This window comes from Patagioenas fasciata, chromosome 6 (assembly GCF_037038585.1).
Source record: "Patagioenas fasciata isolate bPatFas1 chromosome 6, bPatFas1.hap1, whole genome shotgun sequence".
NCBI classification, from domain to species: domain Eukaryota; kingdom Metazoa; phylum Chordata; class Aves; order Columbiformes; family Columbidae; genus Patagioenas; species Patagioenas fasciata.
The window spans coordinates 27,123,324-27,139,016 of NC_092525.1; the positions used below are offsets into that span (position 1 = coordinate 27,123,324).

General features: G+C 38.1%; 1 protein-coding gene across 6 annotated transcripts in view; it reads right to left on the minus strand.

The window, feature by feature from the left end:
- The window catches only part of GPSM2 (G protein signaling modulator 2), a 29,617-nt gene that overhangs the window by 2,813 nt on the left and 11,111 nt on the right, over positions 1 to 15,693 (minus strand). For 2 of the 6 annotated variants that reach the window (XM_071810331.1, XM_071810332.1), the window contains exons 2-14: positions 14,767 to 15,080; positions 13,471 to 14,199; positions 12,518 to 12,651; positions 8,327 to 8,548; positions 7,138 to 7,273; positions 6,432 to 6,574; positions 5,821 to 5,944; positions 5,432 to 5,547; positions 4,234 to 4,389; positions 3,365 to 3,473; positions 2,819 to 2,948; positions 2,183 to 2,253; positions 27 to 203 (exon numbers count right to left, since the gene is read on the minus strand). In XM_071810331.1, the coding sequence (XP_071666432.1) occupies positions 27 to 203; positions 2,183 to 2,253; positions 2,819 to 2,948; positions 3,365 to 3,473; positions 4,234 to 4,389; positions 5,432 to 5,547; positions 5,821 to 5,944; positions 6,432 to 6,574; positions 7,138 to 7,273; positions 8,327 to 8,548; positions 12,518 to 12,651; positions 13,471 to 13,509 (1,557 nt within the window). In that variant the 5' untranslated portion in view covers positions 13,510 to 14,199; positions 14,767 to 15,080. The remainder of the gene's footprint in view (positions 1 to 26; positions 204 to 2,182; positions 2,254 to 2,818; positions 2,949 to 3,364; positions 3,474 to 4,233; positions 4,390 to 5,431; positions 5,548 to 5,820; positions 5,945 to 6,431; positions 6,575 to 7,137; positions 7,274 to 8,326; positions 8,549 to 12,517; positions 12,652 to 13,470; positions 14,200 to 14,766; positions 15,081 to 15,693) is intronic. The other 4 variants (XM_065841642.2, XM_071810333.1, XM_065841640.2 and 1 more) reach the window with 4 other exon arrangements.

Sequence of the window (15,693 nt, forward strand, 5' to 3'; positions counted from 1 at the left end):
TGTTCTCCACAGCTCGCCAAACCTACCCTCTGGGAGTTTGGAAGTCGGTGATCAATAGAATTACTGGCATCCTGCAAAACTTTGGGAGTGGTGCCGTTTTTGTACTTTTTGCCTTTTAGTCGATTTACAAAATGCAGTTTTGCTGAAGGTTTGGCAACCAGTGGTTTCTGCTTAGCAAGAATCTCACTGTTCCAGTTCTGAACCTAAGAAAACAAGAGTCATGAAATTAAACCATCTGATTTTAGTTACCTGTACTGTTACCTCTTTTTTGTTGCTGCTTTTCCTCCCCAGAGTGAAGCAGCTTTACATTATTTAGTTCATCCAACCATGAGGATGTGAAAACTTGAATTCTGGTTCTATTACTTGCCCCGTGATTACTGAGCTGTTGTTACCTGAAGCAGGTTAGTGCTGTTACTGATCAGTCTTGTTACTGGACTGTAGTGTGACACCTGATTGATTAAAATGTGATCAAATGGTATATTTAATCAAACAAGCTGAAGTTTTCCTTGTTGGCTGCAGTGCAGGAAATGTGGTTAATGTCAATGCTAAAACGCAGCTGCCGTTTCCCACCTGACATTCTTTTATAATTGAAAAGAAAAAAAGTCCATAGTTTTACAAAACATTAGAGTAAGACAAACCCTTATACAAACCCAGATACTCAACCAGCCTTCTATGAAGTCCTTGGTATACACAAAATTCCCAGAAAAGATTGAAAAGGAAGAGGGAGAGGAATGCCAGCACAAGAGCAAACAGGAATAACCATCTCATTTCACTGAAGAAGAGAAGGAATAGCTTTATCAACCTGACAGATTTTCCCTCAATTATCCACAAAATTGAGAGCTTCATCTACAGCTGACAAATGCTTATAATAACTGAATAAAAAAACCATTTTTTTTTCTCCATTCAACATCAGAAATTGTGAACACAGTCACAAATCTCTCAGTAACACAGCCTGCCCAAATGTTGTCTTTTACAGGCTTGCTTAAGGTAGGCATGCAGAATCCAATTCAGAGCTGGCATCTTGTATGGTCAAACCATACTGTTCATGTCATACATTGTACTATACATTGAAGACATTTCTGGAATTAATTTTCAGAATCTATTAAGTCAATATATTGAAAAAATCCCCTTATAAGAGCTAAGCTGCAATACTAGGTTAATACTTTCTTACAAAAATCCAGATGAAACACTGTAGTATAGAGCACAGACTACCACAGGCTCTGTATTTTGAAGGAGACCATAGATAAATAGATCTGGAGAGTAAGAAAATACAGCTGATACTGAGCAAAGCTTCACGGTTCCCTGCAGAGGGCCCACCCTGGGCTAAATGCACCATCTTTTTAAATCAGTGCACAGGCTCTTCAGCTGTACCAGCTGTCCCACAGTAGGCTTTGGGCTTTCCTTTCCTGGCCGACAGACACGCTGGCAGGCTTTGCAGCTCTCCAATAGGTGTGACTTTGATAGCCCAGTACGGAGGGAAAAACGGCAATTTCAGTCTGCCACTGGAGTAGTTTGTGTAGAACTGCCAGTGCATCATTTAAAGGCAGACAGAATTTGAAGGAAATCTCTCAAAGACTGACAGAAGGATTTTAACCAGGAACTCAAGTTCCTTTCCCTGTCTGTCACTTGGTTTCAGCATTTCTGAAACAGCATCTGTGCTCAAGCTGATGTTGGAACCCCCTAATGGCTTGTGAGTTGGCTGAAATGCCAAAGTGAAAAACACAACATGTCTTTTAAGTGCCTATAAAATTATCAAGGAAAAAAATGTTCAGAACAGCTGAGCTAAAGCTTGGGAATTTTACTCTGAATCACTTTTGTGCTGGACCCTGAAACCACTTTTTAAGAGATTAAATGAATTCCTTTGATGCAGACTACAGGACCCCATTCTTATTTGTGAGGAGAATAAAACAAGCATTCCACAAGCCCTTCCAGCCATTATATATGTAAGATGCTGACTGCTACCTCCATGACAAAAGTATTGTTAGAATTGTTAGACTTTTTACCTAACTTTTAAAATCAACTAAATTAAAAAAGAATGCAAATGATCCATCAACATTCTACTGAGTTCTTTCAAAGTTGCTAACTATTAAAACTTCTGAATATGACTAACTGTTCAAGTTGAACCCTTAGAAACATTTCATTGCAATCTCAGCGGCAGAACAGAAAGAAGGAAAGCGCCAACCTTTTCTGGTGTTAGTTTCATAAGTTCCATGTTCTCCATACTGTGGCGGCGTCCTACTCTGGGTCTGGTACCTTCAAGAAAGAGTCAAGTTCATCTTTTTACCATCAAGATTTATGGTGCCACCTTCAAAGCTGTGGCTGTACTTGTGTAAGGTCCAAGATACAGCAAGCTTGAATTCCAAAATAGTGCAGTTAAATCTATCAGCTGAGAATTAACTAACCACTAGTAAAAGCAGTCTTCAAAACCACAGCCATCTGAGCTACATAAGTTGCTTTCATGGGCCACAAGAGAAGGGCTATGGATCTTCAAACAGAGGAACATCGAATGAACTGGGTTCTACTGTAACCCCAGGAAGAAAAACAGCAAATAGATTAATCTTCCCCATTAAAAAGAAGAAAAAAAAGAGGAGGGACAACACAACTAGAAACATCATATGAAGAACTAAGCAGTAACCTGTCATTCACAATGTAAATCCTCCAGAACAGGAGGAGCTGAAGGGTCCAATACTGCAAAACCCACCTCTTTTGCTGGTGGGGAAAAACACCTGCATACTCAACCATGTGTAGTCATAGAACAATGCAAACAGATCCTTTGGGAAGTTCACTGTTAGAAAGTATTGCAGAAACAGGCATGTACCATTCAAACTGTTCTCTACCACGTGGCTTTCCGACATCATGGAGTTGTTTGTGCTGTAGCTTAATCCGAGAACCATTTGAAGATCTGAGAGATTAAGTCTAGCAGTGAGCTCCCCACTTCTGTCTCCTACCTGCAACCAAATAAAATAAGTTCTATTACTGTAAACGAAGTATACACATATGGAAATAAAAAACAAACCTTGCTACCTAGATTGCTGATTAAAAAAGGCTGGAAAAGTTTTCCTAGTTGGAAACTGAGAGAATGATCCTTTTAATGAAGTACGTAACAACTAAAAGGCACAAACCAAAGCCTAAAACAACCTCTGCTGGGCTGTTAACTCGGATTCCATGCTGGCATTATTGGAGGTGGCACAAGAGCCAAGGAGCTAGTTGCAGTGAGACATGTCTGAAATAATTTGGAAACAATTATCTCAGAAATAATTCAAAATCCATTCATTATTCAAAATAACAGACATGGACACACCTCCATAAAATCACTGTGTAAGTGAGAGCAAGAGCCAGCATACACAGAGTGTGAAAATCCTACCTCTCGTGAAATCTCCAAGTGCCTTTCTGCAAAATGCATCGCTTGGTCGTGATTTCCCAGAGCAGTATATGCATTCCCCAAACTCCAGCATGCTCTTCCTTCACCAATTCTGTAAAAATAAACACATTTTCAATTATATCTTTACCTGCTGAACACTAGAGGTCAGGTTTTTATAACATTGCCACAGTAAGATTGCTGTGCCGAGAAAAATGAAGGCTATCATCAGAAACCATTCCAACACATATTCTATTTAAAGGAATGTGATCAGGGTATAACCATAAATATGAGCAAATCTAATTAAAATGTTAATTTTTAAGCTCACAGCAAACAAGTCACTCAGTTTTGCCAGCATGAAAGATTTTCTAACCTACTTTGCCTTTCCTCATATTTCATGCCTTATTCTTCATGTATTCTGCTTATTAAGTCAGAAGAAGTGCATTTAGAAGTTGTACCCAACATTATAAAAAAGGCCTTAGAAATAATTACAAAATAAGCATTATTTGCTACTGTATGACTCTCCTCTCCCCATCCTTTCTTACATTCTTAACTTATGGAGACATATTCTTGTGAAGGTATGCAAAATTATTATAATGAAGTCATGCAAAAGAGATCTGCTTTTCCTTCATTTACATAGAAGATGCTGACAGAAGAAGACAAAGAGAGTCATTCCTCAATTCCTCTTTCATCTCAGACTCATTAGCTGCAACACCTTCACAAGTCTTTTTTTTTCCCATATGAAGCTGGCGTCCAGCATCATGGGGAATTCACATTATTTCAGCTGTCACATCCAGAAGACCGACAGCAGAGTCACAGGTAACAGGATTTGGTTTAAGTGTCATGCAGATATTAAACAATCTCTTAGGGCTTACTTATCATTTAATTCCTGAGCAATCACAAGGTGTTTCAAATGATAATCAATTGCTTTTTCATAGTCCTGAAGCAAAGTGTAAGTGTTCCCAAGGCTGTAGCAGGCCTGTGCTTCCACAGCTCGGTCTTTAAGCTGTCGAGCCAACTGTAATGTCCTCCTGAAAGAAAGGGTTTGTCACCTCAACAATCACTGCAAGGAAAAGTTTTTAAAAGTATACTTGTGCAGCTAAAGATCAGTCATACAAATTAAACAAATTAGAACAGTGGGCTGGCAAAATAGCTGCGAATAAATAACTATCTTGTAAACACAAGATTTTAAATGTCCATCTTCCACTCCCACCGCAGCCTATTCCCATTTGCTTTATTACAGAGCAGACTGACTCCTCAGACAGCATCTTCTAATTTTAAATTAGTGCTTCATCAATAATGTATAGCAGTTTTCCTGACAGTATGAACTTGAAACAGTTCAGTACCAGCATTACAATAAATACTGTGTATTCTCCATCGACACGAGCAAGACAGACCGGCAAGCCCCAGGCCAGCCTGCCCCGCTGGGGCAAGAGGAATTGGAGTGCGAAGAGGAATCTGCTCAGCATTGTGGCTTTTTTCCCTTTCAAAAAGAAGGGGTTAATTCTGATATCCACGTAAGATGCTAATGAAACATGCAATGTATTTTTGCTGAGCTTCTGTTTTCCCAAGTTACAGGAGCAACTGCTTAGTGGTGCAGAGATCAAGAAAAAAGTCTGGATTGAAAATACAGGCTGAATATGTAAAATCATGCTGACATGCACCACCGCTTTCAGCTGTGAGTGCACCTGCGACAGCTGCCCATCTCAGGTGTACTGAGATTGTTCACATCATTGCAGAACTTGCTAAGAGCTCAGACAGTAATGCTTAGTTCTAGAATAAAAGGGAATATAAATGCCTATGAACAGAAATATGTCTGCAGTGCTGAGAAGAATCTACTTAAAGTAACCAAAAAGTTAAAAAAAATAAAAAATATTAATGCTTCCCCTGCCTTAGAAAAACTGCAATACTTAAACAACTAGGGAAAAACATTGTATTTGCTAAACAAGTGCAGCTCTCTTCTAAGTATACGTTGAAGAGATGGCTATTCTCCAGTGAGCTGAAGCACTAGGCACAACACAAGTAAACTATACAAGAAGAGGTATAAGTTGTATTTATTAGCAGTCAACTAACTTGTAGTATTCAGAAGCGGTTTCAAATTCACCCAGGAATACGTAGGCATTTCCAAGATTGCTGTATGCTCTTCTTTCTGCTGATCTATCACCAAATTCTTTTGCAATTAGGAGACGCTTAAAAAATGAAATAACAGCGTTATTTACTCAATTTAGTAACATACATTTGCACACAGAAAGGCATGCTCATAATTTTCCCACCATGCATCTGTATCTGTTCTTTAGGCCAACAGTGCTTGAAAAGAACAGCCAAACTTGAAGCTGCCCCACTAACATTTAAAACTTGCATTAAAAAGCTTGCAACAAGATCCAACACAATACAGGTAACTTCAGATCAGGAGCACCTGGTGATATTTTGCGAGAACAGAACTCGCTAGCACATTGTTGTACCTGTTCGTGAGCTAAAACCGCACTCCTGAAGTTGCCCAGAAGGTAGTGTGTGTTTCCAAGGTTTCCAAAGGCACGTCCTTGTGCTGCTCTGTCTCCCAGCTCTGTTACTATTGACAGGTTTTCCCTGTTTTGGGGAAAAGTGAGAAGGGGAAGAACAGTGACTTTTAAGAGTTTGTTTTTTCTCACAGTCATTTAAATAATTTTTTGAAAAAAAATCTTTCCGTTTATATAAAGGAAAGAATTATTCTACTTTGGCCTATTTTACTGGCCTTTATGCAACCATAAGTCTGTCACTGAGTAGGAAACATTTCCTGTGAGATACCAAACTTAACTGCACTCCTACTTAAGCTGGTATGCTCACTTCTAGTTCCAGAGCTACGTTGTATACAAGTATACCGAGATCCTACTGTTGTCTCAGTCTGGTTTGAAGAGTAATACTGGATTCTAATATAAGGGAAGGACTTAACCAGGGAAGGAGGTGCAGTAAAAATGAGGGCATAACAAAAAACAGTGCACTCTAGGTTAGTTCCTGACACTACAGATCTCCCAATATTCTAATGAACTAAATGATCACATCCTGTCAATCCCCAACATTTAAAGCTTCTACTTACTCATAATAATTTGCAGCTTTTTGCAAAGCATTTTTCACATCATCTGGAAGTTCCCCTGGATCATGAGTCCCCACACTAGCTACATTTTTCCCTTTAGAGTGATACACATTTCCCAGGTTATACAATGCTCTTGCTTCTCCAACCTAAACCAAAAGTAAAATAAGGCATTAAAATTTTACGCTTCAAAGTCTTGTGTCACAACAACTATTAGTACAATCCACAGATGGGGAAAAAAGTTTGTTAACTGGTTGTCAACACAGGCTATTCCCATTCCAAACATGTTCTTACCACTCACCTTACTCCCACCCAGTCACATCCCTCAAATCATTTTGCATACTACGTCCTTTTGAGGTGTAAGATACATAATAATTCTTGAGGCCAACTATCATTAAAAACTAAATTTAGGGAAAAAAAAAACAAACACCACCAACACCACAACAAGCAAACAAACTGAACAAAAAACCCACACACAACCGGCCATAAACAAAAAACAGCCACCAACCAGGATAATAGTTATTAATCTGGATCTACAGTCTTCCACATGCAGACAACTATTTTACAACTAACAGATTTTTACTGTCTAGAAGTAATAATTGAATACTCAGTATTTACTTCCCTCTGAAAGGTGGCACACTCACTACCAATACAACAGGGTTTAGTTAATATGTATTAACAGTTTACTGCCAGGTTCCTCAGGAATTCTTACCTTATCATTAAGCTCTCTAGAAATATCCAGATGTCTCTGACAACAAACAATAGCTTCATCAAAATTCCCAAGTACTTTTAAGGTGTTTCCCAGATTCCCACTAGCTTTAGCTTCTCCCAGCAGATCTCCAATTGTCCTAAAATTGCAGAAATAAAATATCCAGTAAATAGTGTATAATTTGAAACCAAGCAGAGGATCAATGTATGGTAGACAATTGAAAGAATTTATGAAAATAGATTACAACCATGTAAATGCATATGTATTCAGTTCATTTTATATTTAAACATTGTTAAGTCTTTGGCTATAGACATTTGATTTTGTTAGTGCTGTTTGTGCAACAACTAGTTTCATGGTATTGATCATCTACTTAACATTAAAAAAATCACTTCCTTTAGGAAGAGAATAAAGAGAAAATTTTTAATGATTATGTAGAAAGATGGTCCCCAGCATTAGCAAGAGGTTTAACTGTTTCTGCATTTTACTTGACTATCACAGTCTTGTGTTATTTACAAGACATACTGGTCCCCCAGAAGCTCAGACGTAATATTACGTTTCCAGATTCTAAATGAGAGCAAGGCAGCAGACTGCCACTGCACCACCCACACTGTGATACTTGGGGAATAACCCAACAAAACCAGTTCCCACAAGGTTACAGAACTTGAGCAGGTTAAGGCAGAGGGAAGAGTAGATTTGTGCCTAAATTGAGGTTAAGTACATTAGATGCCTGCATCTCTTATTGGATCCATACCATGGCATTAAAAGTTAGATGCAGAAATAGCATATGAAATGCATAGGGGTTTTACATTTCACAATATTGTGAGTTTTACACAGAGAAAGATGAATGAGTTCTGTCTAGTAAACAAGAGAGCCAGTTTAACATTCTGAAGAACCAGAAAGACTGAGTTTTAGAAACAGGAAAGGGTAAAGAAAGGGTGGATCTAAAGAAGCCACTTAATTATCCACAAACCTGGTGACACCTCAGTCAGTACCAGGATTATGGTGTTAGCATTAGCTCCCAGGTTAGAGGGCAACCCAGTTACCTGCCAGACCCCCTGGCCCTCTGCTGTCACCACCTTGACTCATTATCTGCTATTAATAGCAGGGACGGTAGGAAAATGAGCACTCAATGCTCATCTCTACCAGAATGGGATGAAACGGAGATCATGGTTAAAGAAAGACACAAGTTTACCTTGCCAGAGTCAAATCATGGTGATGGTATTCCAAGGCCTTTGCATACTCATGCAAGTAGAAATAGGCATTGCCTAACTGGCTGTAAATAGCACTGAGTGTTTTTAAATCTTCAGTTCCAACCTGAACAGCTGCTTCAAAGAAAGACACACCAGCTCGGCAATCTCCTGCTTTACACAGGCGCTCACCCTCCAACGCCAGCTCTAGGCAGGAAGCCTCCATCCTGCACAATTCAAGCAAAAAGAAAAATTGTCACTCTAAATGTAGCACTTTTTCCAAGCACCTAAGTTCTGAAGAGGTTATTTTACTCATAGGCTCTCTCTTGGTTTAGGACAGGCAATCACCACCACAGTACAAGTAATGAACTTGGTACTTTAATATTATAGAAACTAATGCTGAAATGGAAATGGCAACATCAATAGTGATGAGCAAACAGAACACTAGAACCAACAGCTCCAACTTTTTCTTCATTAAGTCTCATGGAGGAAATACAAACACTGCTTTGCCCATATACAGCACCTGGAGGATTCAAAATTGCAGCTTTCACCAGCTAGATTATTTCAGAAACATAACCTAAAAATCAAGCTATTCTTGGCAAATACTGATTTTGAAAAACATAAGCACTTTTATTTTTAGGGTGATGCCATAGTTACCTGCAAAATGTCACATGGGAAAAAAATTCAAATACTCCTGTGTCTGAAAGACCATGACTATTTTTCCCCAAGTTGTTTCCTACGTAATTCAATACTCCCTGGCACTTCATAGTTTTCTATAGTAGCACTGCTACAAAAATTCTGAGAGTGTAAAGAAAAAGTATCTAGATTGAATTAACGACAAAATGTATGTCAATTCAAGTCACTTAACTGAGATGCCATAATTCCAGAAACCACTGGAATATTTTTTCATTATTATGAGCAAATAATCATGTAATTATACAGGTACAAAATACTGTAAGCAGTAAATAAGATACTCATGAATGAATTTATAGCAGAATTTGCAGATTACATTTTATTTAAACAACGAACAAAGTGTCAGAGAACTGCAGCTGCCAAAAAACATTCATACGTATTTTTGCTACTGAGAATTCATTTGTACAAAAGGTAACATTTCAATAGGTGTTAACACTTATACACAAACATTTCCTACTTTGCAGTTCTGAGATGTGAGGGAGATGGGGGAGAGGAGGATGAGAAGGAAGAAGACTTCAGGGTCTTGATCTGGAAGCCACACCATTCTCTAGCCTTTTCAACATACATGCATTTTAGAAAGTTCGTAAAAATGCCTTCGTTCTACTTAAAAGATTTTTTCAAATAGAAAACTCAGTAAGAGATGTTCTGTGTTTAAAAAGCTTGTGTTAATATTGCCAAAAAGTGGACATCAACTTCATCAATTCATGTGTTGTTTTGAATTCTTCTTCAAGAGGAATTACACAGTAAGTGCACCCAAAACAGAACATTATACATCATTGGAGATATCCTTGTTACATCATCATTTGATGCTTACCTGCTTGTAAGAATAAACCATTTAGCACTCTATTCCTAAAACCGTGCCTTCATATGCACAGATCAGTAATAGCAACAATCAAATGTTTGCAGTTCCAAAAATCATTTTGACGGCAACACCAGAAGACAGCTGCTTTCACAAGACACAGCAATTAAGTATTCAACATGCCTGCAATGTTTACATTTCTTAATTTTTCTAAATTGGAAAAAAAAAACAGGTTATACATCATTCTACTCAAATCTGAGCAAAAATGAAATCTTTTTGAAAAATACACTGACTTTAAAGGGAACTAGAAGAATTTGGATCACAAGCTACCAACACAAACCAGTACCATACCTGCTGGTCTTCGACATTCCACAACTTAAGCACAAGGAGATGACAGACATATTTAACTCTTGCAATTGAAAATACTGTATGCTTGGTAGCTGGTGAAGATGCAGACAGCAAATGGTAACTCGGGCATGCAGATCTCCCCAGGCCCAGCTCCTCAGGCTGGATATCCATAACACATGCAGTAGTTTTACGTTTGGAAACTCTTCTCGGATAAGTTAAAGCATTCCTACTCGCTAGAACACACAACCTGGTTTTTGTTACATTTTGCATGTGTTGAATGTAAGACAGAAAAAGGCAGAAATGATTAAGGTACAGTTAAGTACAGGCAGGAATGATTACACCATCAGCAACTGAAGGTTTAAGACTTAAAACACTTCACTGGGTAATCTTAATCCTATCCAAAGAGGTTCTCTCCGGGCACCTCATGTTAGCTGACATGGTCAATTAAAGTGATGGCTAGAAAATATGGGGCTCCTTAGTGTGAAGATTTAGACCATTACACAATCAAACTCATTCCTTTAGAATTTTAGCTTGAACAGCTAAAAAAAGAGTCGAGCTTTCAGCAAAATGTGTATGTGACATAATAATAGTCAAAATGCTACACTGAACTCCAGTTCCGTAAGCTAAGTTACCCCATTTAAAAATTCGTGTTTTGATTTGCAACTGTGATGCATCAACCACCTAATGAACGAAGACAAGGCACAGCTTAGAAAGGTACAAGGATAATACCAGAGAATGACATGGACCAGTAATTTTTCTGATCCATTGAATTCCATTAATTTCACGCTATGCCAAAGACTACCAAAGGAGCATCACCATGTCATCAAGGAACTTGAAATATAATATTATGACTTGGCATCCCAGACATAATATAACTTATAAAAATAAAAGATTTGGAATTTTTCATACAGAACATAACTAACTACGAAGTTCAGGCTTATGCCCAGGCTGATGAAAATTAGCTGTTATTACAGTGTTTCAATTCAACCAGAATTACAGGAAGTAAATGAGAATGGGAATTATTAATTGTATTGCATAAAAAAGAAACCAAAATTGGATACTACTCTTGAGTGCAACACTAGAAAAGTTGTGTTAACAGGTTACTAGAATTCGTACAGCAAATTAAAGCTATAATTCCATTTGGATCCATTCATACTGCCCTACCATTTTAAAATAAGTTATAAAAAAAAAAAAAAAAGAACAGAGAAAATGAAATATTTATTTCCACACTTGTCTGTACTCAATATTAATATTTTATTCACATTATAAGAGATATGAAATTACTCATTTATTTTAAGTTGCTAGGCTTATCCATCAAGAACCAAAACTGGACTCAGAAGAATTTTGTGTTTGGTTTGGGTTTTTTATCTCCATTACTTAAAGGACTGCTATGAAGGCTAGCACAACTCTTTTTCTTTAAAACAAAAAGAAAATACATACATATTTGCATAGGCATTCTCTAGTCAAAAAGTGATCACCTCTTGGAAATGTTCTCAGAGGCTGTTTGAACTGTCACTACTAATGGTTAACTAGCATATTGGCAGACTAGACACAGCTAGGTTATCAATGTTTTAGGAAGTCATTAAATAGTTACAACGAGAATATGAAATTACTTTCTCTGTTCCCAGGGCTGAATTGAATTACTTATTTATTCAACAGCCAATGGCTAAACAAAAGACATATTGAATTTGCAGAAACAAGAAGACAACAAGGCCCATTCATCTCTGTACTTCTAATGAAATTTTGTTCCTGCCAAATGGGATAATGTTCTTCCAGATATTGCTGTGGAAATGCTCATGTAGGGCTTCTATTTGTTATTCTGTTTATAGTTGCCTGGACCTGTATTCTGAAAGGCTGGCATCTCCTGAATAATTCCTCATTTGTAAAACTACCTCGTCCTTATCTGTCCCATCTAAGCCTTTCATCTTGCCTGGCTCACCCTTTTTTTTTCCTCTTCTTTTTTTCCCTTGTTATTCTCTGTCCATCTTCACATGTTCTTCTGAATCTTTATACTTATAAGAGTATAAACCCTATACATGTGTCTTCACCCTCTGCTCCCTGTTTTTTTCTCCCATTTTGGAGTCTCCTTTCAGCTGTTCTCATCTTACAACAAAGAACAGAAAACTGGTAAGAAACAAGGCAACAGAAGAAGGTAAGAAGACTCATCGATTACTACAATTGCTAAACACAATTAATTTAGGTTTATTTCATTCAGTTCCCACTAAGAGGATTTTTTGCTATTGAGGGGTAACAGGGCTGCCATGCAATAAGTCAATACACATAACAAAAACCACCCTATTATCTCTAATTCAGATGCATAAAAAAGCCACAGCATCTTATAATATGGATCACATACCATTCCTGCCTCCTGCCCTTGTGCTTGGTTTCTAGAGGTAATGCAGAAGCAGAGCACACCGAGCACTCCCAACAACAGACTACACCTCCCTCCGCTGGAACGCTCTGTTTAGTCAAACTAAGGCTGATGGCAAACTGCGGAACAAAACAACACACACATAAACAAAGAAACTACACACCTGAATTTTGGGTTCTTTTGCTCCAGTCAAGATACAAGCAGTTACAAATTTTTGGTGCATGAATTTAGTAGGCCAAGACGAGTTCTATAAATATTTAACTCTATAGATCACTTATTAGTCCCATTTATTAACTTCAGCAATTTATTTTCAGCCACTAAAAAAGATTAAAAAATAGTTTCCTTCCACCAGCATAAGCATTTTTATAGCTGCTAAAGTGACACTGGTCAGCTACAGTGGGAAGAAACAAACAGCCTGCACAGTAAGAAACAGCCCATTCTGAAGCCTTTCTCTAAGAGCGGGCCACCAGCTTCTCTTTAAAGTCAGTTCTGTTGGAATACCAGTGGGAAAGAAAGAGCATTCTGAGAGCCAAACGAGCCCGGCACAATACCCGTAGGTAAAAAAATTTAAAAACTGATAAATAACACCACCGCCCCCAGTAACTTATGGCCTATTCTTCCCTTCTTAAAATTTTAAAATACAACTGAATAAAATATTTCCAAATTATAGCTATTAAATAATCACAAAATACCAATTCAATATACTGAATTAATTTTCTGTTTCTCTAAGTTTTAGATAAGTTTCATATTTAAAAAGAAAAAGGATTGTGCCTTGAATTTTTTACATGTTCAGATTACAGTTCTTACAGAAAGGTTTAATACAGTCATTAATATTTAATCAGTGTCATTCAAGGCCGTACTGAAATACAGCATAAAGTACTATGACATTTTTGCCCTGGTTGTGCTTGCCAATATTTTTGAAGTTATTTTTGGCTTGCCAGTTTAAAGCAGACGATCGGCCGTGCCCCCTTCTTCATCCATTTGCTTCTGTAATAGGACCTGAACAGCTCCTGCTTCTACAAAAGAGTGAACAAGGATCTCGTAGAGTTGCCAGGGGAGGTCCAAGAGCAGCAGCAGTGAGGGCAAACACGTTCCAGAAATGCTGGGAGTCACGTACACTCGGGAAACACTGAGCACAGAATAAATACCGTGTGCACACACTCAGGGATTCCTGCTGTCAAAGCCACCATGTAAAGATTTTAGCAAAATAAAGAGAGTAGAGAGTAAATTATTTACTAGTTTTCTCCTTACTGACCAGGAAAATGCTGCTCCTGCTGACTGCCCCGCCAACAAGAACTGACAGTGCACTTCTCTGAAATGGCAGCACAGACCGACGGACAGCAACCCAACACTGTCACGACGGTTTCAGAATTAATTTTAAGCCGCAGCATGTGCTGTCTTACAAATAAGGGTAGTGTTTTGACCCCGTTAGCTAGCAAGGAAAAGGCCTCCAAAGCAAGAATGACCATGGGGAGTGTAAAGGGAGAACACACAAGAATAATGCTTCTTTTTGTTTTTAAAACAATCATTCCAGTATTCATGTGTCCCTTCCTTTGGAATGAGCTGCAAGATTTACCCTTCCAAACATCAGCCATCCAAATACCACACATTATGCAATGCTTCCATTGTTCAGGTTCATCAGAAGGAGGCTGCATCTTGTCCCACGTCTGCAAAGGGGATTCCAGAACAAAAATTATAAAAGCTCTCAGAAGGAAAATCACATATCCTCTTGACTTACTTTTCTAGTCCAAGGTATCAGAAGAGTTTCTACCTATCAATAAAATATCTTTATTTTAAGCAAGGAAAACACTGGTCCAGGTGACAGCACGCCTATCATTCACAGGAGCAATAATGGGACAAGTACAGAGGACTTTAGCAGACAAAACTGCATATGCAGGCCAAAAGCTAAAAGAAGAGAGAGCAATGTATTACCATGCAGGGATCATACTTCACATCATTCTATCAGAAATACAAAGAAATACAGTCAATCATGCACTATTCTGCAACCACACACAGTTCCAATACCATAAAATCATGCAATTATACTAATATAATCTACTATATAACATAAGTGAATTTTCATATTTCAAAAATCAAGACAAGAAAAAAGTTATTTTAGCTTTCAGTTTCAATAAAAATAGTAACAGAGATACCAAACTATTCGTTGCAACTTGTTTAGTTTTCTTTTATTAATAAGCACTTATTCATCCATACTAAAACTAATAGAGTCTTACCTGTATCGCACGTGAAAGGAACGATCTTCACGCATGCTTATCAAAACATTACTGTCCTCCATTGAGTTGCATTATCAGTAGAGAAAACAAGACTGTTCTGTAGTAGGGTAAGTACTTTACTACGGAGAATTGTTGTCAGAACACCATTCCAGTTAGTATATTAATAAGCTGGAGGAAAGATATCCTAAGATCCTGTTGAAAAACTCTTCTTTATTACTAAGGTAAGGAGGTCACTTTCAGACACCTCTGAAACCTTCAGAAACGTGTTCAAGTTCTTTCATCTGTGGCCCTTTAAGCTCCACTCAGCTGCGTTTCTGCAAAGGGAACACAACATGCTTGGCTTGAAGTCTCATAGTCAGTTAATAACTCGCAACTATTTGCAGCTGATGTAAAAGCGTAACACTGCTCCTAGCAAGCAGGAAGTGTCAATCACTAACTTAAAGCCGTAGCCAAAGCCTTCTACATACATATGGCAATTCCTGTAGGCAAGCGAGAAAGCAAAGAATATTTAACAAAACCAACGCTCTCTTTTCCATTGGAAACTTCAAGTAATTTACCCTTGTTAATATTCTTTGGCCTTATGAAGATCCAAGTAAAAAGCTTAAGAGATGAAAACTACAAAATGAAAGGCATAACATAGATCACAAACTGCTGTACACCTAAACAGCACCGCTGAAGCCCCAGAGTCTGCTGGAACCCCACAGCTGTCAGAACTGGCTGCCACAATCCCACCTGGAGAGCATCCATTCTGGAGATCATCCCACCCAGAACACTACGAGCACAGAAGCTAGCAGAGGTTTAAGCTCTATTCCCCTTTCCCCTCCCCACTCCCAAAAGAAAAGCAGGGAGGTATAGGGCTTTTGATTATTTTTTAATTATTATTTTTTAACACTAGCTTCACGTTCCCAAATGCTGCAGCATTGATAT